The sequence below is a fragment of the Erythranthe guttata genome, chromosome 3, assembly GCF_056151865.1.
Source record: "Erythranthe guttata isolate IM_541 chromosome 3, IM_541, whole genome shotgun sequence".
Lineage (NCBI taxonomy): Eukaryota > Viridiplantae > Streptophyta > Magnoliopsida > Lamiales > Phrymaceae > Erythranthe > Erythranthe guttata.
The window spans coordinates 15,696,482-15,724,139 of NC_142535.1; the positions used below are offsets into that span (position 1 = coordinate 15,696,482).

The 27,658-nt window shown below is 34.4% G+C and overlaps 4 protein-coding genes across 5 annotated transcripts; 2 read left to right on the forward strand and 2 right to left on the reverse strand.

The window, feature by feature from the left end:
- Nucleotides 1-4,458: 4,458 nt before the first annotated feature.
- LOC148771922 (protein SHI RELATED SEQUENCE 5-like) lies at nucleotides 4,459-6,026 on the reverse strand. The gene is made up of 2 exons (XM_088815659.1): nucleotides 5,251-6,026; nucleotides 4,459-4,994 (listed from the first exon to the last, which is right to left on the reverse strand). Exons 1-2 carry the CDS (start codon nucleotides 5,903-5,905, stop codon nucleotides 4,642-4,644), a joined length of 1,008 nt encoding a protein of 335 aa, XP_088671785.1. The 5' UTR covers nucleotides 5,906-6,026; the 3' UTR covers nucleotides 4,459-4,641.
- Nucleotides 6,027-11,814: 5,788 nt separating this feature from the next.
- Nucleotides 11,815-17,801, reverse strand: LOC105962973 (coatomer subunit alpha-1). Its single transcript, XM_012987318.2, has 4 exons — nucleotides 17,454-17,801; nucleotides 17,095-17,345; nucleotides 15,757-16,251; nucleotides 11,815-15,140 (listed from the first exon to the last, which is right to left on the reverse strand). Exons 2-4 carry the CDS (start codon nucleotides 17,300-17,302, stop codon nucleotides 12,166-12,168), a joined length of 3,678 nt encoding a protein of 1,225 aa, XP_012842772.2. The 5' UTR covers nucleotides 17,303-17,345; nucleotides 17,454-17,801; the 3' UTR covers nucleotides 11,815-12,165.
- Nucleotides 17,802-20,082: 2,281 nt separating this feature from the next.
- Nucleotides 20,083-22,986, forward strand: LOC105963002 (S-type anion channel SLAH4). The gene is made up of 2 exons (XM_088815660.1): nucleotides 20,083-21,161; nucleotides 22,666-22,986. The coding sequence occupies exons 1-2, from the start codon at nucleotides 20,310-20,312 to the stop codon at nucleotides 22,969-22,971; spliced, it is 1,158 nt and encodes a 385-aa protein (XP_088671786.1). The 5' UTR covers nucleotides 20,083-20,309; the 3' UTR covers nucleotides 22,972-22,986.
- Nucleotides 22,987-25,083: 2,097 nt separating this feature from the next.
- LOC105963010 (floral homeotic protein DEFICIENS-like) lies at nucleotides 25,084-27,143 on the forward strand. Of its 2 annotated transcripts, XM_088815089.1 has the most exons (8): nucleotides 25,084-25,166; nucleotides 25,219-25,435; nucleotides 25,576-25,642; nucleotides 25,743-25,804; nucleotides 25,922-26,021; nucleotides 26,502-26,543; nucleotides 26,639-26,683; nucleotides 26,802-27,143. In XM_088815089.1, exons 1-8 carry the CDS (start codon nucleotides 25,124-25,126, stop codon nucleotides 27,012-27,014), a joined length of 789 nt encoding a protein of 262 aa, XP_088671215.1. In that variant the 5' UTR covers nucleotides 25,084-25,123; the 3' UTR covers nucleotides 27,015-27,143.
- The last annotated feature ends 515 nt before the right edge of the window (nucleotides 27,144-27,658 follow it).

Here is a 27,658-nt window from a genome sequence, read left to right on the forward strand (position 1 = left end):
AGAAACTAATTAATTCCGGGTTTAATTAACTTAAGACGTATGATTTTCAATATTTTAATTCCATAAAAAAAATTATTTTATATGTAAGGTAATTCGTATTATTTTCAAATAAGTCCTCAATTAATTTGTACAATTCACGTTTGGACATTATTTAGCTGTTATGCCTCGTTTGGTTGGAGAGTTAGTCGTAGGGGTGTAAACGAGCCGAGCCGACTTGTGAGCTCGAAGAGCCGGCTCGTAAAAAGCTCGAACTCGGACTCGAGATTTTCGAGCTCGAGCTCGAGCTCGCGAGCTCGAGCTTTCTGACAAGCCGAGCTCGAGCCGGTTTTCAGTTGTTCATGAGCTCGCGAGCCGGCTCGCGAGCCGGATTTATTATTATTTTTTTATTTTTTATATGTTATTTTTATTTAAATAATGTATAATAATGTAAAATATTATAGAAATAAATACAAATATTAAAAATATATATAATTACAATTTAGTTTTTATTTTTTATTTTTTAAAATAATTTTTAATAATAAAATTTATAATTAAAAAAATATTTATAAAAAAAAAAAAAGACAATGGGCTCGAGCTCGACAAAATTGACACGAGCTCGAGCTCGAGCCAAAAAAAGAGGAGCTCGACGAGCTCGAGCTCGAGCTCGAGCCAGTCAAAAGAGGCGAGCTCGGCTCGAGCTCGGCTCATTTACACCCCTAGTTAGTCGTGATTAATTAAGCAATTGAACTTTGTTCGATATTTGGCAAACTAAATAATTTTTCAATCCGATCCGCATATATTATTTTATAATGTATATTTTGCCTTTTAGATCGTGATTTATAAAGTGATTTGACTTTGTTCAATACAATTGAGTTCTCATAAGATTATTTAATTTTGTATTAGTTGCTCTTTTCTTATTAGTTGCTCTTATTTTATTCAAACTTTTTGCTCAAATATCTTTTTATAAAATATAATTGAAATATTTTTTCTCAAATAGCCAAAAGTTTACAAATGATTCAATCCGCTTGAATTCAAAGTTTTCAATTAATCTTATTCATATTCGCTACATCTGTGTTGTAACGAATTGCTAAAAAAAACTCGTAATATCGACAATATTAGCATAAATACCTCTATTGTGTAATTTTTTTAAGCTCATAATCCCATGAATGATGATTTTTTATTGGACGGTTAACTAAAAAGTCAATTAGAAGAATGCTTGCTAATAAAAATTATATGGGGGGTACTTTTAATAATTATAATTAATATAAGGTGTTGAATGCAATAAACACCAAACTGAGAGTCAACATCTGAGAGAGTCCTCTTTGCTTTTACTATGTTGGAATTGTCCCACGTTCAATAGAATTTAATACTGTTATATTAATACAAATCAAATATTTTTTTCGTAATACAAATTTAATATTAAAAGCAGGGTATTTGTAGATTTTGGTTGTAACGCGGTGAATACCATATTTTCGATAGTACAGGCGTGCAAACTGTAATTCACCTAATTTATTTAAAAAAATCAAACTTTAACACTCACCTTGTTTTTTCCTCTCAAAAATCTCTTTTCACAATATTATTTTGTTCGAATATCGCATCATTAATACGGTGAGAATTGTTTTTCAGGTTCGGTGCCAAAATTTGTTCCCTTTTCGTCAGTTTTATATATGAACCTAAGACGTACGTGGGTATTTCACCGATATTTTTATTTTAATCCAACAAAATTCATTACAGAACGATTCGCTTTAAGTAATAATAGCTTCTATTTTTTTTGTTTTTCCTATTTCACTACAATTTTTGAATATAGATGTTTTGCCAAATTTAATTTTAGGAATTAAATATTATAATTTAAATTTCGAATTTCAACAACACAACATGTAATAAGGCTAGATTTTTTTTTTTTTTTTTTTTTTGAAAGGGTAGAATATTTGATTTAGATTAATACTAAATAACCCATTAAAAACCACTGTATAAGTAAATAAATGAATTTCGTCTGATTTTTTGTTATTTTCGGCCCAAACTATAAGCAGATTAGACTAATGCTGAAGGACTATAAGTCTATAACCCTTAAATCACATGGGTTTCTGCAGAGGCCCAAAAGCTAAAATTAATTTTATTATTTTGTTTTATATAAAATCAAAAATACATAGACCCCTGTATTTATAAGAAATTACATCTACGACACCTAATATATTTTACATGGCAACAAAATATGAAAAATAAAAATTACCAAAAGGAAAAAGTCCAATACAACTATTACTTTTATTAGTGCAAATTACGGTCAACCCTCTGCGTTAAGGTCAAATTACGAAAAAATCCCTCATGTTTTAGGTAATTACAACTAACTACCCTTTAACATTCTTATGAAAAAATCCCTAGTTCAATTGGTAAAATATATAATACAATATATAGTTGATGGGTGGTTGTAATTACACAAACAATAAGAGTATTTTTGTAATTTGACATTAATTATAATAAATACATTAATTATAACAAACAATAAGGGTATTTTTGTAATTACAATAAGGGTAGTTATAATACAATATTAGGAGGTGACCGCAATTTGCACTTATTATTATAATAAATTATTGGTGACAAAGTGAAATTTTGAACCAAAATATAAATTAGAGCTCAATAATACGTATATATATTAAAACAACCGCAGAATGGAAGCACGCGCCTCGCAGCTTGGCCCTCATCCTATATTTTCCATCAAATCTCCACACCCTATAATAGCCCTAGCCTTCCAATTGGTTTGACCTTTTCATTGCTACTATAACATTTTAATATATATATATATATATATATATATATATATATATATATATATATATATATATATATATATATGGTAAATTACAAATACCCCTGAGGTATGTTCAATTTACAAAAAAATCTCTATTGTTTGGATAATAACATATACCCCCTTTAACTAAGTTTTTTTTTTCTTACACCTCCACCCTTATGAAGTCAAATTCAACATAATCATCTAGATTTCGTGGAATGTGCTCTTGTTTGTACTCCGTTTTGATTAAAAATACAGTTTCTGATGCACCACAATCTGATATATACAAGCCAAAAAACACACATATTATGATCATCTTGCTTCAAAATGTAGAGTTCGAATGGGATAAAACGGGTACAAAAGTGATAATATTCCATATAATCGCGAAGATTCCACTAAATTTGAGGAGTTAAGGGGATGGTTGTAATTATCCAAACAAGATGGGGGTTTTCGTAATTTGACCATACCAAAGGGGTACGTGGTTGTAATTTACCATATAAATATATATATATATATATATATACCATTAATCACATAGATAGATACATATATACTTGTAGAAACATTAAACATCAACATTTAGGAACCACTGATTCTAGTAATTCTTTCAATGAGTCACATCTCCATATATATGTACATGTCAATTTTCAACCACTATTTATTTATAACAGTTCCCTTCTTCCTCGGGCTGCTGTTTTGAGTTATATATATATATACTGTGTCTTGTTTCTGCGAATAAATTAATATTAAATATATAATCCATAATAATTATATATTTATATATAGAGGTTTGTGCGGGCGGCGTTTTCTCTCTCTCTCTCTCTCTGTACTGTTTTCAGGAACATGAATGCATGCAAGTTTTGCAAGGTCGAACAGACAAATTAGAAAGTTTCACTTTATTAATTAGTTAATATACTAATAGAAAATAGAATTCTTAATACTCCAACTTCCATTATCATCTCATTTAAATAACTGTAAAAAATATTTATTTTTTTGTTATATATATACTTCTACGAGTGTAAAAAACCTGAAAATGGAGCAAATAACCATTTGGTGGATTTAAAATAGGGTAAATTACGATGACCCCTGAGGTGAGGTCAAACTACGAATTAAAGAACCCCGCATGTTTGAGTAATTACAACAGTTCCCTCAACTATGAATAATCGTACACGTCTAACTTTGCGGCGTTAAATTTAATGAAATTTTCTAAATTATGTGGAAAATTCTCCAGTTTGTACCCGTTTTACCCCATTAGAGCTCCAGATTTTGAAACAAGATGATTATAACATGTGTCTCTTGCCTTCAAAAAAAACATGTGTCTCTTGACTTGTAAATATACATCAGAAACTGCAATTTTGCACAACGAATACAAACTAGAAATCATTCCACGTAGTCTAGAAGATTCTATTGAATTTGACACCACAGAAACAAGGGTATACGTTGTAATTACTCAAATAGGAGGATTTTTGTTCGTAATTTAACATTATTTCAGGGGTGACCGTAATTTACCATTTGAAATAATCATAAACCAAACCTAATAGTCATATATCAGTCCATAGTCTTTTTTCCAGCAAAAGTGAACGGAAAATAGGGGAATTTTATTTGAAACAAATTTAGACAGCCAATAAGAAAACATGCAAGAAACAAAGCACACATTATTCATATATATGTTGCACAAAACAAGATCAACACCATTAATTAATTAATTAGTACTATTTTAAATTAATCATATATAATCGGAATTCGAACAAATTAAAATCGTAATCGGAAATCGAACGACCACAAAATTAAAAATCGTAAACATCAATATAACCAATGTGTGTTTAAATATACCACGAACAAGTTAATTTCTCAGACAAAGAACCTTTCATTTATAACTACTGTCTTGGTGGTGGGAAGAATTGCGTACCCGCCATGAAAGCGCAAAGAGGAGTCGGATAATTAATCGAAGGATCGGTCGTATTCTGGTTGCTAGTGGTGGCGGAGATGAGATCGAGCGGTAGCTGCTGAGATCCGCCGTAGCCGGAGGAGCTCTCCCCGGCGGCACCGCTAGGGTAGCGGCTCTCGGGGCCTTGATCGTAGAGTATTCCCTTGAAAAGATGGCCTCCGATGTTGACAGCTGTCTGGTAAGCCAAATGCTCCTCCGCATCGTCCACTCCACTCACTCTCACGCATCGGAACTCCGCCGGAGAACTCACTTCCGGCGGGAAGTGTCGCCCCAACTCAAACCCTAATTCACCACCACCCAAAAAAAAATCAGAAAAATAAAAAAAAAAAAAAAAAAAAAAAAAAAAAAAAACAAAACAAAAAAACAATTTCCTTAATTCACGAACTAAATTTGACTTTAATTTTGCGTCAGTTTTACCCTGTAACAGTACGGAGAAACAAGTAAGATATGGCGATCTTGTTGGACTTCATTTATTACACGCAATTGATTTTCTTAAATTTATTTTCAAGAATTCAACTATATTTTTTTTTCACATCACCTGAAGTAGTAGTGCAAGCAAGAGCAGAACCACCAGCTCCACCGCCGGCGGCGGCGGCGGCGGAAGGATCCTCCCTGAGCCGTTTAGGGTTTTCCACTTGCAGTTGATTCAGCTGCTGCCGCTCACGGCGTTTGGCAGCCGGAACCCACGTGCTCTTCACGTGGGTCTGGCAGTGGTAGCCGCGGCTCTTGCAGCAAGTACGGCAGCGCATGTGGGGACAGTCTTTCTTGGCCTGGTTCCCACAATCCTGACAGTTCATACCGTCGCCGCCGCCACCTCTCCCTTGCCTCGTCGTCGTCGTCGTCGTCGTAACCCTAAACCCTGATGCTGATCTGTAACCGTAATCCAAACAATCATCCCCACCGCCACCACCGCCGCCGCCGGACGACGATCTTCTGCTACTGGGGCCGACGGAAAAGTCGAAATCTTGAAGAGTGAGGTTGCGGTGGTTTGATTTTTGGTGGTGCAACTGGTAGTACTGCTGCCATAGCTCGAAACCCTTGTTGTAGATCTCTTCGTTGTTCTTGAACAAGAATTGCAAGCTACTGTTATTGTTGTTGTTGTTGTTGTCTGTAATAATTCCCTGATTATGATGATCTTCTTGTTCTTGCAATTGTAATTGTTTAGCAGCTAGTGATGAGAAAAACCCAGACATCTTTCAACCCTACTACAACCTATGTCTAACCTCAATTTCAAGATCACATTACAATTATTATCCATATCAAATTATTAAACAATTTTATTCAATTTAATAAATAAAAAAAAAAAAAGAAAAAAAAAAGTAGTAGTAGTAGTGTTTCCAAGATCCGGGCCAGTGTGTGTATCTGTGTGTGGCTAATTTGTAATTAAGGTGGTGTTTGAAGAAGCTTTTTGAAAGTGATTATGAGCTTTTTTTTGCTCTCTATCTATTTCAAGGTGTTTGCAAAATCAACTTTTGCTGTTGCTTCTCTTAAAATAATCTGCTTTAAGCTATTTTTTTTAAAGTATCCCCAACCCTGCTTTTTCTATTTTAAGTTCATTTTCCAGAATATTTGTAAACACCCCAAACTTTTAGAAATAAACCCTTAAAACTAACTTAACTCGTAATTACTAACTTCTGCTTTTAAATAATATATCATTTGTAAACACCATCTAAATATTAGTATATTAATTAATTAATTAATAATGGGAGTAGTGTGAGAGAGAATAGAGACTGGAGAATGGTGAGGGTTTCTTTTTGCTCCTAATTCTGGTCACTGACACTGTTTGTTGTTGGGGTATTTTCGTGATTTTCTGGGGTTTTGTGTTTTTTCTAATTAATTTGCAGCTTTTATTCATTTAATTTATTTATATTTTCAGAAACAAAAATCAAGAATTCTTGGGTTTTAGTATTTGTTTGGGATGCATTAAAGTGACAGCCCTGCAAACGCCGCCAACGGCCGTCACTGATGCCAACCACCACCACCTCAATTTAAGTCATCATCGTAATAGTAATAGTACCCTCTTTCTCTCTCACACACACACACTCTCTCTCTCTCTCTAAAAGAGTTGAGTTTTTTTGTAGGGTAGGGTGGGGTGGGGGTGGGGGGGGGGGGGGCTGGTTTATGTAGCAGAAAATCAAAACCCTGCCATTACTAATTCTACAGTTCTCTCACAGTTTTTTTGCAATAAAAAAACCTCATCGAGAAATATTAAATCCCAGCCCTTGCATGTTGATCCAACGTCCACAATTCATCCACGTGGCGAAACGTCAGCTTTTGCTTATTCGTCCTTGCACCGGAAAACACGCTCTACTTTTTTTTTTTTTCTCTTCACAGTCTGACCATTCCCATGATAATTTAGTGCCCTCTTGATTTTTTTGTTTTTTTTTTTTTGAAATTAGTCAAATTACTTTGAAATGCAATTTAAGCAAATAGTGAGATTTGAGATTGCCTCACTGACAAATCAGAAACGATAATAGTGGCTGTTATGATTATGAGCGTCACGGTCGAGTTAGATTAGCGAATGATTTAATTTGTTAAACCCGCCTCGTAATCCTGCCCTAATTCTTTCACTAATCATTATTACTTTGACTTTATCTTTTACATTGAGTCCCGTCATAAAATGACGTATGGTATACGTATTTATAAGATCTCAATATGTTATATTTTGATGAAATACATATTATTATTACTTTTTATTTTTTATGTACACGTATACAATTTATACACACTAGCATTTTTTTCCCGTGGGCAGCACCGGAAATGATTTCAAAAGTGACAAAAAAATCAACTTAATACATAATAAGAAACTATAGTACATTAATATAGTAAAATTTAATAATGTAGTATTACACATATTTTATACAACATTAGTTTTTTTAAATCTTATATATTAAGATTTATAAGCAAATATATAGGTTTAGATTTAACAAATCGAATTTCTATCTTTATATATTAGATTTAGATTTAACAAATCGAATTTCTATCTTTATATATGAGATATATTGATCAAAAATAGGAGATTGGTAATTGTTGAAAATTAGTACAGAAAAATATTAAAAATAAATAATTACAGAAATATCATAAGAGTTTTAATTTTAGGGTTGTCCAACGTTTCTTTATTTTATATATAAGATAAATATACGTGTATTCGTATAGATATATATATATAGTTTTTTTACGAATCTATGTACATATTTAAGTGATATATATAGTGACACTAGTGAACCAGAATTTTAAGTTCAAGGAAATTAAATGCATTAAAAGAATTTTGTACACAATATTTTTTTTAATATAAATTAAATTAAATTTAAGAAATGTTGCGGGCATGCCCCTCCTCCGACCCTATGCTGGTTACGACATTGCAAAATTAGAATAAAAAAAACAGATGTGTATACGCAATTGCTTTCAAAGAATCTCATACTACATGATATGATTATAGAAAAAAATACTATTATTATACGAAAATATAGGTTTACCTAGTACATTTAAATAGTTAACTGCCAGTTCGTCTTTATAAAAAAAAATCACCAAATATATACGATTGAAACATATCTATCTATTTTTTGGCGGTAGAAACAAAATAAATCTCTATTTAGAGGTCAACCCCCTGTGATAGTAACTCGAGAAGTGATGTATCGATGAACAAAAGTCCCAACTCCAGTTCGAAATTTTTCTTTTTATGTTGATTCATTTGTGATTTAATATTTACATATATATTTAATTAATTTATTATTTTGTTGGAATGTTAAAGTGTAAATAAATTGCTTGACCTTGTGCATGAAAAAAATCAAAAATAATTGCCAATGGATTCCCACTAAAAAGAATGAGATTGAGACAGGCGCATTAATTCCCAAGAAATGAAATCTTGTGATTAAGAGATTAAAAAAAAAAAATTGGATTTAGAAGAAAAAAAAAATACTCAATTGGCACACGTGAGACCTCCCTAATTAGTGGCCATAAATAATGCATTATCTAGAATTAACAAACGAAAAAAGGTGATTAATACACTAAGCCGTTTGCCTAGCCTAATAATCAAATGGCCATCAAATTATTTAACCGCAGACAATTTCTGCAAAATTCCAATAATTTTCGTGGCCGATTTCAATTTAAATGAATTGTTTATTTGTTTTTTAGGGGCCCGATGATATTCTTTTTTACTAGTTGACCCTTTTGTCACCCCTGCCATCATTTTCATAAATTCCTTGCCCTTTCTAATCATTATCAATTTTCAATTATAATTGATAATTAATTAATGACGGCATTTTTTCAAATTAATATAATAATAAATAATCGATAAATTAATATTACATGTTTTTTTAGTTTTCGTAATGAATGGATAGTGTTTCTTTGGGAGAAAAAAATTCCCATAAGATATAGGATAAATTACAACCATCTTCCTAAGATATGGTCAAATTACGAAAAAACCCCTTCTGTTTGGGTAATTACTATCATCCCTCAACTATAAATCTTCTTACACGTTCATCCTTGCGTTTTCAAATTTAGTAGAATCTTTTAGATTATGTGGAATATCCTCAATTGTGTACCCGTTTTATCACATTCGAACTCCACATTTTGAAGCAAGATGATCATAAGATGTGTTTTTTGGCTTGTATATATCAGATTGTGCTGCATCAGAAACTGTATGTTTGCACAAAATGAGTACAAATTAGAGAACATTCTTTGAAATCTAGATAATTATGTTAAATTTTACACTATAAGGTGTAAGCAGATTCATAATTGAGAGAGATAAATATAATTATTCAAAGATGAGGGGATTTTCCGTAATTTGACCATATATACCTCAGGGAGATGGTTGTATTTACCCTTAAATATATGTTACTTTAGATTTTTCAATGACGCATTAAATTTAATTTTTAATATTGTCCTTTTATCACTCTTAATTAATTAAAAAATAAATAATTGGAAAGCAATTAATGACAGTGGTATTTTAGTGACACGGAAACACAAATCCCATGTGTGGAAGTACTTTCTTAGACTTATTTTTATGGATAACGGTTGTTTTGTGGGGTAGAATTTGAAAATGAAATTAGAAAAAACATAATGTAACGGATCAAATCAGAATTAAAGATGTTGAAAAAAAAAACATTTAGAAGGAGAATTTAAAAAATAAAATAATAGTCATTTGTTTATTTAAAAAGTTTTAATTATAGTTATGTTATAATTTGTTGTTGTTGTTTTTTTTTTTAATCTTGAAAAATAGTATGTGCCAAAATATTAGAAATTAAAATAGTCAACAAAAACATTAGGAATGGTTGTATGTGTGTGTTTTTTAGGGGGACCCAAATAGAAATAGAGTAAAATGTAGAAGAAGTGATCTGAACCCATCTCGAGCCCAAAGTCGGGTCAACTTTAAACGGGCGTTGACCCTCCGAATGCGCTTTTTGCCTATTCACGGGATGACAAAACCTAAAAACGTCTTTTCACCTTGCCCATTTTCTCAAGTTGCTTAAATATAGTTTTAATAATAATATTTTCATTTAACTTTTTTTTTTTGTCTGAATTTAGCAAAAGTAGAAATATGAAATTTGTAATTTTTGAGTTAGCTATTTACTTCAACCTGAATTATTAATATTGAATGCCGATTGAGAAAAATATGCATGAATACATGAACATTGTCTACAATTTTAATGTTTTTCATTTATCTAAAATTCAAAATGTATTTCATTCGTGCATAAGTTTGTCACCTGACATCCAATCTAGTTGATTCAAGTTGCATTAGAAGAAACTAAATCAAATGATCAGTGGCGAAGCCACGATTTTATCACTAGAGGCCGAATATGCACGGAAAAATATTAATGACAACAATAATTGTTCTAAGAGTCCTAATGAGTCTACAATTTTGTTACATAACGACTTTAAATATTCGGGGCGACGCCCCTGAAAAGAGTTTAGGACCTTTTTATTTTCGACAACCACAATCCGTAACTTCTTTATCCACCTTGTTAGACTCGTGTATTAGTTTTTCTATGTTCTCTTCAACCATTTCATTAGTCACTATCGCACGGAGATTAGCACCCAACTTATTTCAGTTATTACTTATTATTGTTGCAATTATTTAGCATTAAGCATCGAAAGGAAACAATTAATGGTCCTAATCCTAGTAATCACATGGTGGGTCCCACCTCAAATTTTGTAGGGGTCCCCTTGACCCACCATGTGCTATATAAACATCATCATCATAAAGTCCATAAAACAAAAAATACATATTTACAGGACCTATATTAAAGGTTTGGTTTTATTGATTATTATTATTAATTTTTTTTTTTTATTTTTTTTTTTCCTTTTGTGAGGAAGTTTTATGGATAAATTGGAGACTATTGCTCGGACAATTCACGTGGAATCTTAAGACACTTTAAATAACCCTAGGACAAATTTAATGGAGGGTTAGGGATCAAAGGAATTTTCGTCGGTGGGACCATCACCATTTAAAAGGCAAAAGCATTATTAGTGTTTCCCAAAGCAATCTATCATAATTCATAATTAATTATAATACTAATAATAATAAATTTAAATTATAAAAAAAAAAAGAAAAAAAAAAAAAAAGCAATCCGTGAATATTGATATTACCTATCAGAAACAGCCAACAGCCAAACATGAGATTGTGGGTGTAAGAATAGGGGTGGTAAACGAGTTGAGTCGACTCGTGAACTCGATGAGCTCGAAAAAAGCTCGAATTTGAAGTCGAACCCGAGTTTTTCGAACTCGAGTTTTTTGACAAATCGAGCTCGAGCTTTTTTCAGTTGTTCGTAAGCTCACGAGCCTTATTTTTTTTATTTGTTTTATTTTTTATTTAAATAATGTATAGTGATATAAAATATTATAGAAATGATATAAAAAGAACATATAAATATTAAAAATATATATATAAGTACATTATATTGTTTATTTTGTAAATTTTTTTAATATAATCTAAATATTTTTTAATAATAAATAATTAATAATTATTATTTAAGAAGAAAAAAACTCCAAAATAAAATTGGGCTCGAGCTCGAGCCTGCCAAAACAGGCAAGCTCGGCTCGTTCACACACCAATGTAAGAATGTTAAAGAAACTAAGTAGTAATAAAAAAAATACAAAAAAATCAGAAAGGCAGTTATACATTAAGTAAAATTGAGTAGGAAAAATGTCTATTACATCTGCAAAAAAGAACATAGAAGAGAACCAAACATATTCTAGACAGACAAACTAATAAATTTTCCCCAAAACAGGCACAAGAATGGTTGAACTGAAAAATCTTACACATATTTATTACAAAGAAAACTGTAATTATAAAAACCAAAAAAAAAAAAGTATAGTAAAGGGGTGAGACATTTGACCGTAAACATTGCAAAAAGTAAAAAACGAAAACGAAATATAGAACAAATATAATCCGAAATGAAACCCTCTTCTCATGAAAGTCACTACCTCTTTCTTTGTCCACTTAGGGAAATAATTACCTGACCTGTGAAGGAGAACAGAGCAAGCCAGACGCATCGGATCCAACAACCGAAAGGTCACAAACAGTACAGATCTGCCCTTGCTGAGCTGGCACGAAATGCGTGCTGCAGTAAGGGCAGATGACGTCTTTCTGCCCTCTGTAAATCGGCACGTAAGTGGCCCCACACACCACGAACGGGTTTCTAAAATCATAGTTCAACTGAGTCGCATCTTTCATATTCTTCTCAGCAGCCTGCAAGACCTGACGCGCCGTTTTCGACTGGCTCTCGTTGCTCGGGTTGGTCTCTAAGAGCCTCCTTGCAAAATTGGCGGCAGTGCTCAGATTCTGCGCCTTGTAGCAGACAGTCATAGCGTTTAATAGAGCAAGCCTAGTGTGCGGCAGCTGCAGATTGCAGTGCGTGAAATATGCTGCCAGTTCTTGCTGGCGGATTGGGTTGTCCTTCAATTCCCTCCTCTTTAGCTCAATCTGCAAACCTAGCACATATTCCTTCGCCACGAGAATTAACTCTTTGACTTCATCGACCTCTCTTCGTGTTTCGACCACAATGAGTGGAATTGTGTGGAGAATGGCGGAAAAGTGGCGGAGAGCTTCCGAGAACTTTCCGGAAGTTGTGGCCTTGTAGCCAGCCTTGAGTTTCTCGTCGAGGTGAGAGAAGTCAAATACGAGGGCAGGGGGCCCACGTACGTTAGGGCTGGCTTGCTCGCTCCACCCTCTCTCCACAGCAATGGATAAAACGGGGGCTGAGGTGAAGGCACGTAAGTAAGTTTGGCTGCCCATGTGGAGATCGGTGAACTGGGACTTCAGAGGGGTGAAATTCTTGATTCCCAACTGACGGCTGAGCAAGCGCATGGCGGTGTCAAAGTTTCCGGCAGCCGCGTGTTCGGCGGCAAGAGAAGACCGCTGGACCCAGATCTGGCTCACGGGCATACCCGGTGTGGGGGCCACAAACACCGAAGAACGGGCATTAGAGTTGGCTGTTTTCGGGGTTTCGGAATCTGGCGGCAACTCGAGGTCCTCGAGGTCCCACCCTCCCTCCTCGTCGTTCTCTTCGTGGGCCCCATCTTCATCTCCGTCCAGCACCGCACGAATGTCTCCATTCGGTAAACTGTCCACGTCACCGATATCCAAACCCTCGCCCCAATCAGCATCCGCCACCTCATCATAATCTTCTTCGGCTGCACCACCACCTCTGCCTGCATCGTCAAGTCCGCCCTCGAATATGCCTTTACTGACCATCAACAAAGGCCAGTCTCCAGCACGTAAAACGGGGTTCGGGGGTATCAACAGAGATGCTTTTTTACCTCCCTTCGGAAGTGAAGGAATATTCTCCCCCAATTCACCGGCCAGACGCTCGGTAACATCGTGCAGCCCATGAACCGAGGCAGTGATATACGCGAGAGGCAAATGGCCCACGTTCTCAAGAATCTTAACGCGCTCACGAACATCACCTAGGTACAATGCGTCGTGGAACTGGCCCATTACATCGTTCTTCACTTCAGCAATTTTCATCATTTTCGACAGTTTATCGAGATTACCAGTTATCAGATAATGGAAAGATAGTCTCTCGAAGTTCTTGGTTTTCTGATATGCATATTCAACAATGCCAGCATTCCCCTGCCTAAGAGCCTCCACACCCAGCCTATACCAGTGATCTTTCTCGTCGATCTTTTTAGCAGATTCAAGTGCTTTCTCAATATTACCGCTCTCGAGGGCTAAGTTGAAGCGAGTTCTCTCATCCTTCACAAAATACAGAGCAACTTGTGGGAAGCCCTTCTGCTGCAAATAAGCAATCATGGCCTGTCCACATAGCTCCGAATTTTTTATCATGCTCATAACCTGGTCGTATCTCTTCCTCAGCAAGCACAGCTTGAAAACGTACTCCGTTGAATCGATGATGATTGGGCGGTTTTTTCCGTCTCGTTCCAAGCAAAAGATGGTGCTGCCGTATATCTTAGTAATGTACACGGGTACATCGAGAGTCTTGATGATTCCACTGTCACCGTTTGGAAGGCAGTACTTGATGTGCGTCAGTGTGGTGTAGATGAAAACTCCGTTATCATCCCACGCTCCACTCTTCACACGAATGGTCTCGTGCAGAGTGCAGCGGTGCGCGAGCTTTTTGTCAGCAATTACAATCGAGTGTTTGCTCAGTAAAGCGACACTCTCCATATCGGGTGACCAAACCACGTACCGAACGAATGATGTTTGGAGTTCTCCAAGAACAATCCTTTGCTGGAGATCGAAGATTGATACCCTGTCCTCAGACCTGCACAGCAAGTTCCCAGTTCCTGCGTAGAATATAGCATCGGTAGGAATAGGAAGAACGCTCTTTTTCACGATTTCATTTTTCAGGTTCTTCACCAAGACCTGGTTTGTGCTCTTCTCAAGCACAGCAAACCTATTCCGAGCGACAAAGACCGCCGACCCGCCGACACCTCTCTTTGCATCTTGTACCGTGTCGCCTCTGCCATAGCTATCTTTGGGAATAATGTAGAGTTCGTACGACCCTCCATCTACATCCGAGCAAACCAGAAGAGCACTTTCAGTAGGGCTGTAAGAAAGCGTACGAGGGCCTTGGTTCAAAGTATTAGAACCAGGGCGGCGGATAGGTATCAGCTGAGTGTCTTTCTGAGTCGAATACTCAAAAGTACGTAGAAACCTGTCCTTTACATAGAAGAGCGATTCGCCACTGACGGAAAAGGCGGGACGCTCTCTCTCCAGCTTAAAGACAATCATGCCGCTATCGTGGCCAGCGGCTAAAAGATTCATCTCGGGATGGGCTGAAAGAATCCAGAACCTGTCGTGCTCCCTACGAAAAGTCTGCAGGCCTGTTCTTTTGGTAGCATCCCAAACTCGGATGCTCTTGTCTTCTGAATTCGAGACAATGATGTCCTGCCTTGAGTGGAATAACACACATGACACATTGTTCATGTGGCCTCTCAGTGTGTCCACCTCCCACGCCTTTGTATCTGATACAAAATAAATTAAGAATCAGCTCTTTAATTTAACAGCCTTTAAGTTTTTGTGCAACTAGAAAAAGCATAAGGCGTTGCATAAACCAGTAATATCATATGTATCTAATAGAAGGAATTGGTAGGTAGTTCCCGAATACATGATATCAATCGATCAATCTAGTATCTGACATAGAATTTGATATAGTGTATGATATTTCTAGATGCCAGTTCTTAATTCAAAATAGTATTAGGAGGGTGTTTGACTAAGCTTATAAGCTGTTAAAAACAGCTTATAAGATGTTTAAGAGCTCATAAGCTCTTCAAAAGTGTTTGGTAATATTTTTTTTAAGAAAGATCTTCAAATTCAAAAAATATGTTGGTGGAGAGCTTTTAAGATCTTTTTCAATAAGAACCTATGCCCCACCTTTTATACTTAAGATCTTACAATGAATAAAAGTAGTTTATACGGTCATTACCAAACACTTTAAAAATCAGACGTAACAGCTTATCAACTCTTAAAGCAAGCTCTTGAAACAATTTATCAGATGTAAGAACTTATAAAATAAGTTTAGTCAAAGACCCTCTAATCCTCAAACAAGAGGCTAAACAAATCAAGATCGTGCAAACGTACCATTCATGCGCCAGATTTTAACTTGACGGTCATCTGCTCCAGAAACAATCAAAGGGAGAGTTGGATGGAAAGAAGCCCAGTTAACCCCACGATCGTGGCCTTCCAACACATATTTCACAACAGCATCAACCCCACCAAAGAAGTCAGTATTCATCTGAGACAATCTGAGAATGTCATCGGCCGGAGATACTGTCTTCTTCCTCAAGGCACCAATATCCCAAACACGGACCGTCTGATCCAAAGAGGCTGAAACAACAAGATCGTCTTTCGGGTGAAACGAGGCACACATGACATAATGGTTGTGCCCAGTCAGCACGGAAATGCAAGTTCGAGACTGCCAGTTCCATATTCTGATTGTCTGGTCATCACTTGCACTTACGATCCATGGATACTCGTGATGAAACTGAACTGTTCGGATGTAATCAAGATGACCGAGAAGAGTAAATAGACATCTGTGCAATTTGTAATTCCAAACCTTGATTTTGTAATCATCACCTGCAAAGTATCAGTGGTGAAATTGAACATCACCTATCTAAATTGATAAAAGATAATCTAAAGACAAATAAACGTATATGCATACATGTGTGTGCACATATAGAGAGAAAATGTAGGTTTAATCAATACACAATGATATAAAATGTCGACTAGCAATCAAACGAAAGGTATTCTTTACCTCTACAACAAGTCAATTTTTTTACAACTCACAACATCTGTAGATTCACTAACTCCACAACTAAAATCCAGGCAAAATAATGAGTTAAAAAAAGCCAATCCGCAAACTCTTCAAAATGAAAAATGGAACTTGTGTGCATTTAAACACGCACACGTCTTGAAATATGAGATTTAAAGGCCAAATCACCGCTACTTAAATTCTATGATCCCTAAAGTCAAGGATCAAGATTCAATCTTTACATGTTACAAGTTTGATAGCAGCACATTTATAATCGAGATACTGTTAAATGACATGTCGGGATGACAACAAATTCAAAATAAAACAGAAAAACAACAGAAATGCTAATTGATCACAACATCAATCAACGATTAACACAAAAGCAGCAGATCCATGGTCCAAAACACTATAAATTACGCCAAAGTACCAACAATCAACCAAAAACAAACAGAGATCACAATGCAATAAGTAAAAAGCCTATAAAAAAAAGAGCACCATCAGAAAAAAACAAATGCTAATTTCACACCATCAACGATTAACACAAAACAAGCAGATCCAGGGTCCCAAAAACTAAAAATAATACCCCAAATAACCAATAATTAACTAAAATCAAACAGAGATCACAATGCAATAAGTAAAATTCTCGACAAAAAAATAAAAAAAAATACCTCCAGAAACGAAAAGCGGCTGCGATTTATGGAAATGGACGCCGCGAACGGGGCCATCATGCTCGTCGAAGCGATCAATGAGAGTGCCCATGCGATAATCCCAGAGCTGGATCACGCCACTGTGGAGACTCGCCAAGATCCATGGCCTCTTGCTATGGAAACTCAAACCTTTCACTCTATTACTCTTCGTCTCAAACTTCGTCAACATTTCCCCACAAATTCTCCTTCTCCCCCAAAAAAATTCACGCACACTGAAAAAAAAATCAAACGAATCAATCAATCAATCAAACAAAATAAAAACTGAGATCTGCATTCAATTGACACAAAATCGAAGCCTAATTGATACATTCCATCCAAACCTGATTTAGATCTGCGAAGCAATTGGAATTTACAGTGTACGAAGATCGCACATGTTAAGAGAGTGAGGGGGCGGGGTGGGGGCGGGGTGGGGGGGTGGGGGGTGGGAATTGTAATGAAGAATTAAAAAAGTGCGTTAATTTCTTCGTTGCTGCTGGTGGATCTACTCTACCTCGGGGGAAAATTGTCTGGATCCGAAAGTTGAAAACTTGATCCAATTTATAGGGGTGGGGTTCTTTTGTAATTATTTTTTTGTTTTTTACTTTTGTTAAATTAAAAAAATTCACCTTACTTTATGTAATTTGATTGGAGGGGTGACATTTATATGACAAAATTGTTTAGTGTTGTGTATTAAGATATGAATAAGTCAACCTTTTGATGAGAGTTTAGTACCCAATGTGAGAATTGTACGTAATGGTGGGGTTGAATTGCAAAATGAGCTATTCAAGTATCATGTCCGGTTTTTTTCAATTCATTTTGAGATTAAAAAAATCTATAATTTAATAGTAAATTATTGTAATATAATGATATCATTCACCGAACTATGTATTTTACGATCGATTCATTTTTTTTCTCTCATGTTTCGACTTCTCCTATTCCTTTTTCCTTCAAACAACCAATCCGCGCCCATGCCTACCGCCACCTCCTCCGACTCAATCACCTCTATTTTCGCGCTTCCACCGCATACACTGATGCTAGATTGTTCTGTTTCGGCGAGATTGCATCGACTTTTCTGGATTATAGGCCACCACATCTCGACAAGGACGATCCATTGATGGCTTCGAATCGGGTTTTGGCTAAAGTCGATCGAATTTGTGGTGTAAACGGTGTTTCGAATTTCACTTGGAGTCGTTGTCGCCAACAAATATGGTCAATGCAATTACTTTCATAATTATTTTTGTTTTGAAATTTTACTTAATATTATAAACTTTCACATCGTTTTATGTATTTTGATTGGAGGGGTGACATTTATATGACATTAATGTTAGTCTTGTGCATTAAAATATGAATAAGTCAAAGTTTGATAAGAATTTAGTACCCAATGTGACAATTGTATGTAATGGTGGGGTTGAATTGCAGAATGAGCTATTCCACAAAGAAAAAAGTATGAAGTATAGGGAAAATTTGCTAAACTCCATCGTATCGATCACATTTACAATTACACGAGGTCCATTTTTTTCTCCCATTTTGAAGTAAATTCATAATTTAATAAAATTATAATAATACAATTATATAATCCACCAAACCATATATCCCACGATCGATTCATCTTTTTTTCTCACGCTTCAATTTCTTCTATTTTTTTTTCCTTCAAACCACCGCTCCGCCCTCGCCTCTATCCATACCACTGCGCATTCGAGAATTTTTTTTAATATTTTTTTTTATAAATTGTAAATTTCAACAAGAGGTATTGTTGTACTTTATTGTATTAACGTAGGTAAAAATTGGAAATAAAGTGATAAAATAATTTATTCAACTAATAAGTATTGAACTGAGAAAGTTTCGATATTTAAAATAGCCGCCCCCTTTTAAGTGTTTGGGTGTCTAAAATTTTATTGGTCCATTAATCAGAATATCCAACCAAATCGAAGTTATATCCAGCCCATCAAAGTAGTTAAGATTTAGCCCAATGGTAAGGGCTTAAAAACCAAAAAATAATAATAATAAATAAATACAATAATAATAATAAAAAATAATAATAATCAACCCAATAAATCTTTGTGGATATAAAAAAATGTTTGGATGACTAATGAAACTCATACCTAATATCTACATTTAGAATAAGCATGGAGCTAAGGATAAAACAGATAAACTTCACTTTTATAGGAAGAAATCCATTGAAAGCAGATTTCATTCTTTACTTTAATTTAAATTTGTGTGCAACTTGGTACCAAGCTTTTAAGTTATACCCATCTTTAATTAGGAACGGTAATCAAATAGGTAAACGGCTTATCCATGAAATTTAAGCTATATGTTGTACGGAAGGTTTTAATTTTAGTGCCCGTTTGGCTAAACTTATTCTAAACAGCTGATAAGCTCTTGCATCTCATTAGTTGTTTTAAAAACTGATAAGTTGTTACATTTTATTTTTAGAATTAGTTATTAAAATGTTTGTTTGATGATCTTATAAACTATTTTTAACAACTTATAGGTTTAGCCAAAAAATCATTTTAGAAAGTCGTTAAAAAGAGCTTACAAGAAGTTTAAGAGCTTATACACTCTTTCGAAATGTGTGGTAATTTTTTTTAGAAAAGATCTTAAAAATTCACAAAATAAGCTGCAAAGAGATTTAAAAATCTTTTTAAAAATATAACTTTACCCCATATTTTTGTTTCTCATAATGAGTAAAATAACTTATTCGCCGATTATACAGACACTTTAAATTTTAGTTCTAAAAATAAAAGTATAAAACATAGCAGTTTATCAACTCTTAAAATAGTATATCAGACGTAAGAACTTATCAGTTGTTTAAAATAATCTTTACCAAACGTGCTCGTAATAATCTATATAAGAAATATTAGTATTAACGTGAAAAAGTGCATTAAAAATAAAAAAATAAAAAATAAAAAAAGCCTTTTAGTGAATATAGTGATATCCAACTAGATCAAGAAGGAAACCATGTAATCCTTACCTAATTTCCCCAAGCACTAAAATTTATCATTTTTTTCAGTTCAAACTCATTTTTAATCAATTTACCAAACATATGATGTACTTTTTTACTATATAGTTTATAAATATATTATTAAAACTTTTTGTCTCTTTTCACTTCCCTCACACTATATATAGACCCCAAACGATCAACTTACAGAAATCACAACCCAATCCCTCAAAATTAATGTATTCACATTTCCCACCCAATGGAAATCCAAACTTCTCCATCCGAAATAACAATCCACGAGACCTCGTTCTCAATTAAGCCCACGGTAGCAAAAAATAGTTGCAAAGAATTGGTCCTTTTAGTCCTTACAAGAATCCATGCGGGCTATTTCAGAATTACCCTTTCTTTGGGGTGGCAATCGCTATTATGGAAAATCCTCCTCCACCCCGACAAGGATTCAGTAATTTCATTTCAAGTCCCTAAACTTTTCTATATCACCGTTTTGACCATAATATGGTCGTTTTCGTTCTTTATCCTCCTCCTCCTCTCCCTCCTCTACCTCCTGAAATGCGCGCTCCGCTTCCACATGGTGAAAGCGGAGTTCGTGCACCAGGTGGGGGTAAATTACCTTTTTGCCCCCTGGATTTCGTGGCTGCTGATACTCGAATCCGCCCCCTTCGTCACCCCCAAGCACGCTTCGTTCGTCGTACTGTGGTGGGTCTTCGCAGCTCCGGTCGTAATCCTGGACGTGAAAATCTACGGCCAGTGGTTCACAAAGGGGAAGAAGTTCCTCACCGCCGTGGCTAACCCGACGAGCCAGCTCTCCGTCGTCGGAAACCTCGTCGGAGCACGCGCCGCCGCCAAGATGGGGTGGCGGGAGGTTTCCATCTTTCTCTTCTCTCTAGGGATGGTGCATTACCTCGTCCTGTTCGTGACACTCTACCAGCGGCTCTCCGGCGGAGACCGGATTCCGGCGAATCTCCGGCCGGTTTTCTTCCTGTTCTTCGCGGCGCCGAGCGTGGCGAGCCTGGCTTGGTACTCCATTGCCGGAAGATTCGATACCGCTTCGAAGATGCTGTTCTTTCTCTCTCTATTTCTGTTTGCTTCACTGGTGAGTGCTATTACATATTTTTTCTTGTCGGGAAATTTTAATAATGTTTTTTTTTTTGGAAATTTGACTTTCTTTTTTGTTTTTTTTGGGAATATTTTAAAATAGAATTAATATTTTATTTTCGGAATATTTGACATTTTTTAAAAGAAGACGTAACAAATCTGGTCACTTAATTTAATTTTCAACGGTGTGGGTTTTTAAGTGGTGCTTTCAACGTCTGCATGCGCAGTTGATTTGAGACGTTATTTATATATTTCCTAGATATTTAAATATCTTTCAAGATGAATTAATTTATAAGAGATTTGAGTTAATTACTTATGCTTATAAATTAATTACTCGTGAAGGAGTGACAACTTTTGTTTGTTTTTACTCTAATTTATCTAGGGGTGAAAGGTGGAACGGAATTTTTCCAATTTAAAAACTTTCGATTCTGGAACAACTTTTTTCATAGATTTTTTAAATTCCGATTTCCGATATTTTTCGATTCTTTTGGTTGAATTTGGAATTTTCAATTCCCAATTCGATTAAAAAATTCCGATTTCATTTTCCGAAAAGTATACCAATAATATCTTATTTATTTTACCTATGGAATATTTACATACTTTTACCTTATCCTAGCTCCATGTTGAAGAGGCAAAGTATTTAATTTGCTATTTTTCTGATCTTTCATAGTTTTGACTTTTATCATTTCGAAAGTTTTGAATTTTTATATGGTATTTGAAAATAAGTGTCTACAAACAAAAAGAAAAAAAAATAGGTGCCTAGTGCAATATTTGGAATCATTATAGTAATTTCTAAAATATTCGTATTTATCATATGACTAGTTTTAGTTTTATGAGTTTTATGATTTTATGAAAGTGTGTTTTCTTATTTTTAAAAGTGAAAAAAAATAATTAATTTAATGTATAATAAGAAAATATAGTATACTAATATAGTAAAATTTAATAATGTAGTATTATTCATATTTTATGTAACATTAGTTTCATTAGTTTTTTTTTAAATCTGACATATTAATATTTATAATCCAAATATATAGATCGAATTTCTATCTTTATCTCTTAAGATTTGAGATATATTGGAGATTGATAATTGTTGAAAATTATAGTTAAAAAATTAGTAGACAAAAAATATTAAAAATATTTAATTACAGAAATACCATTAGGGTTTTGTAGGGTTGCTCAACGTTTCTTTCTTTTATATATAAAATATTAAAGTTTTTGAATTTAAAAATGAAGAAGTTAATTTCCAAAATTCCAAATTATCCATAGCTTTTGGAATTCAAATTGTAATCAGTTTTGTGCTTCCGAAAAAATTGAAAAAATTCCAAAAAAAATTAATTCCGACCCTAAATTGTTTCAACTCTGGTCCAAATTGAAATTTCTTAACTAATGTTAAATAATTAGAAATTTCCTTTCCCTTTTCTTAGCTATAAATAGTTAATTAATTCGCCTAATTCTTGACAATTGCTAATATACATATACATATAAAATGTATGTATGTATAGATATGCAGGCCAGCACTATTCAAGAAAGCAATGAGAAAATACAACATAGCATGGTGGGCATATTCTTACCCAATAACAATGTTGGCATTGGCTTCATTAAGATACGAGGAAGAGGTCAAAGGTTGTTTCCCTCATGCAATTAAGCTAATCCTATCTGTTTTATCTGTTCTTGTTCTCTTTCTTCTCCTCATTTTCACTGCCTCCAATCCCAAATTGCTTTTGCCAGATCACGATCCCTTAATCACTAGTCATACCCCTCATCTCCCCACCCATTCTACTTCAAACACTACCTCCACTACCCCTTAATATATATATATAAATTTTGTTAATTGATTTTGCGGCGATTTAATTTATCTACGTGGCGATTTAATTTATCTTACTTTAGATACTTTATAGATGTATCTATTTTAGATATTTCATTTTGCTATATTTATGTACTTGTATAAAATAATATATTTGTCATATTCAAGATATGCATCAACAATTAAACTGTACGGATTAAAGTCAAGAATTTGCTAAAAAAATAAAAAATTGCTAAAAGCAAGAATTGGGACCAATTAATAAATTAAAGAAGTCAATAATTATGGCTACAAGCCTACAACTTATAATTAAACAAATGGGATTTAACATGGTTGTACAGTTACTTGGTGGAGTTGAACTCTTTTACATGACATACACCAAATTCACAGCTGTAAAATCAAATTAAATGGTTTTTTTTTTTTTTTAATTAATACTAATAATCAGCGAGCACTAGGGAAAAACGAAAAAGAAAAAAAAATTACCTGGAATTTGGAGCATGGGTGAACTATTTTGTGGAGTACCGGTCTAGTATATTATTATTGTTTTTTTCGTTTCAAGTGTTAATAGAAACATTTCTTTTAATTTGATTTCATGTGATATGGGCTCGATTGCTCAAAAAGCCCAAATAATAATAATTCTATAACAAACGATTACTAGGCCCACGTGAGGTAGACAGACGATTGATGTGACTATATTCAGGTTTTAGAAAAAGATGGAAACTGACATTGACCAGTAAGCAACCTAATTACGGCATAACCACAAGCGTCCCATTGAACTGATTGGAGTCGCAGGAAAACATGACAACTCGTCCTCAGCTGACGGAATACAGCTCGTAGGGATCACATCAGCCCCACGTATGATCTGACCAAAGACATACCAAGGGATCCACCACCCTATCCCGACGACATATATAAATACAACCTTCAGGCACAAGGGAAGGACAATTTTTTCTTTGGTAGTCCTAATACACATTTACTCTCATTATATCTTTAAAAATAAACCTATCTTGTTTTATTTCTTCACGATTTCGACTCACTTGACCGTTGGAGTTCTAACTCCGAAAAATCTTTCTCCGACACTTCTTTTTTCAGGTTTTCTAGAATGTGTGGGCTTCCTCTTGTTTGGACTTTCTCCACTCTAGACCCATTTCATTATAATACTTTAATTTGTGATTGAGCCATTTAGGCTTCATCAATATATTTTAACATAGTAGAAATAATGTCGAACCAAAAGTATATATAGATATAGTTGCACAAGCTTGTATAATTTGTACCGAGTTTTTGACGTTGCGTTTGAGCTCAAACATTTTTCTTTCACACATTTGATCGATTTATAGTTTAGCTTAAATCGAAACAAATTTGATAGGCATACATAAAAAATGTATTCAAGTAGTTTAATTCATTATAATTTCTCGACAAAAAAAAAAAATTGTTAATATTAATGAACAGAGCTCAAACGAACTTTTAGCAAAGTAGAACAACAAATAATTGAACTTGATTTTCAACCATACATGTTATGAAGTTAGGTCAATAGCATTACTCTAAATTAGGTGAATGCAAAGCCATAATAAATTAAAGGGTAGCTTGTAATCATTACAAACTCATAAAACACATAGTGCTTGTACAGTTAATTAATTCTTGTACCAAATATTCTATAAAATTCACATTTTTATTTATTAAATAAAAAAAATATAATAAATATAGGCCAAAGATTCTCGAGGATCTTTTAACCAAACCAAGGCTTAAATTTACCAGCTGATTTTGCCCAACTAATCAATCCTTTCAATCACAAGTAATTAAAATTTCTTTTTTTAAATTTAATTAATTAAAGAGGAATAATAATATAATGCATCATCATTCATCAGCATCAATGGAATTTCACACACTTTCGAGGGTGAAAAAAATGTTTTTTTGTTATAAATAAAAAAAAACGTGGGGGGTCCCGGCCCCCAATGACTGTGGTGGTGGTGACCGATAACAAGAAATGACTGATTCTTAAATTACTTTATCAACTTCTGCAACCCATTTACACGGATTTGGTAAGTCCTTTCCGTCCTTGGAAACATACACGGGTCCCTCAAAACCCCTTTATTTATGATCCAACCCCTCTCTTCTTCTCTTATTTATGATCTCGTCCCTCCTCTCTCTTGCTACTATTTATGGTCTTTTGCATAGTCTTATCTCCATTTTTTCAGACAAGAGGAGAGAGAGAGAGAGAGAGAGAGAGAGAGAGAGAGAGAGAGAGAGAGAGAGAGAGAGAGAGAGAGAGAGAGAGAGAGAGAGATGGCGCGTGGGAAGATCCAGATCAAGAAAATAGAGAACCAAACAAACAGGCAGGTGACCTACTCGAAGAGAAGAAACGGGCTTTTCAAGAAAGCCCACGAGCTTTCTGTTCTCTGTGATGCCAAAGTTTCCATTGTCATGATTTCCAGTACTCAGAAACTCCATGAATACATCAGCCCCTCCATCACGTAGCTCACCTCTCTCTCTCTCTCTCTCTCTCTCTCTCTCTCTCTCTCTCTCTCTCTCTCTCTCTCTCTCTCTCTCTCTCTCTCTCTCTCTCTCTCTCTCTCTCTCTCTCTCCCTCCTCAAAGTTTCTTGATCTCTGCAGGACAAAACAGGTATTTGATCAGTATCAGAAAGCAGTGGGCGTTGATCTTTGGAACACACATTACCAGGTTTTTTTTTTTCCCAGATTATTACAGTGTGTGTGTGCGCGTGTATGTGCGCGTGTGCGTGTTAGCACTTGAGATTTTGTGGTTAAATTTTTTATTGCAGAAAATGCAAGACCACCTGCAGAAACTAAAGGAGGTTAACAGAAACCTCAGGAAGGAAATTAGGTCTATATATATATATATATATATATATATATATACATACATATAGGTTGATGTAAAAGTTAAAGAACTGATTTTTATAATTAAATTTTAATTTTTTTTAATAATTAAATTATGCAGGCAGAGAATGGGAGAAAGCTTGAACGATCTAGGCTACGATCAAATGGTTAATCTTATTGAAGAAGTTGATAATTCTCTTGGACTCATTCGTGAAAAAAAGGTTTTTTTTTTTAATTTATTTATTTGCTGAAAATTATAGTATAGAAAAATTAGGGTTTGTCACATATTCAATTATTGTTTGTTCTTGAAATTTTGTTGGGGGGGGGGGGGGGGGGGGGGGGGGGGGGGGGGGGGGGGGGGGGTTAGATCTGGTTTTTATATATTGAAGGGGTGATAAATTAAATAAAATAAAAGATTTAATTAATAAATAAATAGTGTCAGTTACTAGGAAGGTAACAAGATTTTGTCCTGAGGGAAATAAGATAAACCTGCACAATTCTGCAACCTAGGAGTACTATATTTAGCTTCACTAATGCTTTTTTTAAGTACTATTTGGCAGGAAAATTCATTAATTTTTTTATTTTGATTTCATTAAAAAATATATAATAGTATCAATTAAATTGAACATTTTAATTTACATTATTTCTGTAATTGAAATGTTGTGTGATGATATAAATCATATTTTTTTATGCAAACGCAGTATAAAGTCATCGGCAACCGAATCGAAACTAGCAAGAAGAAGGTGCGATTATCGATTATATGTCGATCGATATCTCGTGATTAATTAATTAACCTTTTTTTATATATCAATTTTTCACAAGTTAATTATATTTGCAGCTGAGGAATGTTGAAGAAATACACAGAAGCCTTGTGCTTGAATTTGTAAGAATTTTTATCTTAATCAAAATTCATAAATATTCACAAATAAAATAGGTGGAAAATATTAATTAAAATTAAAATGTTATAATTTATATATAATAATTTATATTTATGGTGGTAGGATGCAAGACAAGAGGATCCACAGTATGGATTAGTAGAGAATGAAGGTGATTATAATTCCGTTCTTGGTTTTCCGCACGGTGGGCCCCGCATAATCGCTCTCCGCCTGCCGCCTAATCACCACCAGCAGCAACACCACCACCACCACCACCACCCTGGGCTCCACAGCGGCGGAGCTGGCTCAGACCTCACCACATTTGCTTTGCTCGAGTAGAGTTTTCTGTCCCAATAATAATGTTTTATATAAATATTTCTCCAATGTTCTTTTGTGTGGAATTTGAAGTACTAATTAATAATTAAACTATTTAAGTATTTTCTTGAAGGGAAATTATGTATGCCTAAATATGTTAGTGGTTATATTTTGATTTTCGATTTTTTTTTGAATTTGGAACAATATTTTTATATTCAGCGTACCAACTAGGTTTCAGCCTGGCCGTAACAGCCTCCATATCAATAAGAAAAACTCGCGTTCCCTAGATACCCCACAATTATCTGTGTGCGGATCTTGTTGGTCTTTGCATTATCTCTTTCTCTTCGTATTTGTTATTTATGTTATATTCTACAACATCAAACCAAAGAACTAAATTAATTAGACTATTTCCATCAATAAATAAAATAATAAGACTATATAAAATAGAATAACAAAAGAATAAAAAGAAATTGTCTACCTCACAAAAGTGTGTGCTATATTGGGCCTAATGGGTTTTAGAATTTCCATTAACCCACCATAATTGGGTTTGGCCTTCGGGCCATCCACAAATAAATGGTTTAATCTCACTTTGGACCCTTGAGATAGAGCATTTTGTAATTTGCACCCTTGAAAAAAATTAATAGCACTTCTATACCCTAAAAAATAAT

Excerpts from the sequence above, each read along its gene's own strand:
- LOC105963010 (XM_088815089.1), top strand. The coding sequence starts at position 25,124 with ATGGTCTTTTGCATAGTCTTATCTCCATTTTTTCAGACAAGAG. Across the intron at positions 25,643-25,742 it reads TTTGGAACACACATTACCAG|AAAATGCAAGACCACCTGCA; the intron begins GTTTTTTTTTTT and ends TTTTTATTGCAG. Across the intron at positions 26,544-26,638 it reads TCGAAACTAGCAAGAAGAAG|CTGAGGAATGTTGAAGAAAT; the intron begins GTGCGATTATCG and ends TTATATTTGCAG.
- LOC148771922 (XM_088815659.1), bottom strand. The coding sequence starts at position 5,905 with ATGTCTGGGTTTTTCTCATCACTAGCTGCTAAACAATTACAATTGCAA. Across the intron at positions 4,995-5,250 it reads TGCTTGCACTACTACTTCAG|GGTTTGAGTTGGGGCGACAC; the intron begins GTGATGTGAAAA and ends GTGGTGAATTAG.
- LOC105962973 (XM_012987318.2), bottom strand. The coding sequence starts at position 17,302 with ATGTTGACGAAGTTTGAGACGAAGAGTAATAGAGTGAAAGGTTTGAGT. Across the intron at positions 16,252-17,094 it reads GCCGCTTTTCGTTTCTGGAG|GTGATGATTACAAAATCAAG; the intron begins GTATTTTTTTTT and ends GATACTTTGCAG. Across the intron at positions 15,141-15,756 it reads TAAAATCTGGCGCATGAATG|ATACAAAGGCGTGGGAGGTG; the intron begins GTACGTTTGCAC and ends ATTTTGTATCAG.
- LOC105963002 (XM_088815660.1), top strand. The coding sequence starts at position 20,310 with ATGGAAATCCAAACTTCTCCATCCGAAATAACAATCCACGAGACCTCG. Across the intron at positions 21,162-22,665 it reads TATTTCTGTTTGCTTCACTG|ATATGCAGGCCAGCACTATT; the intron begins GTGAGTGCTATT and ends ATGTATGTATAG.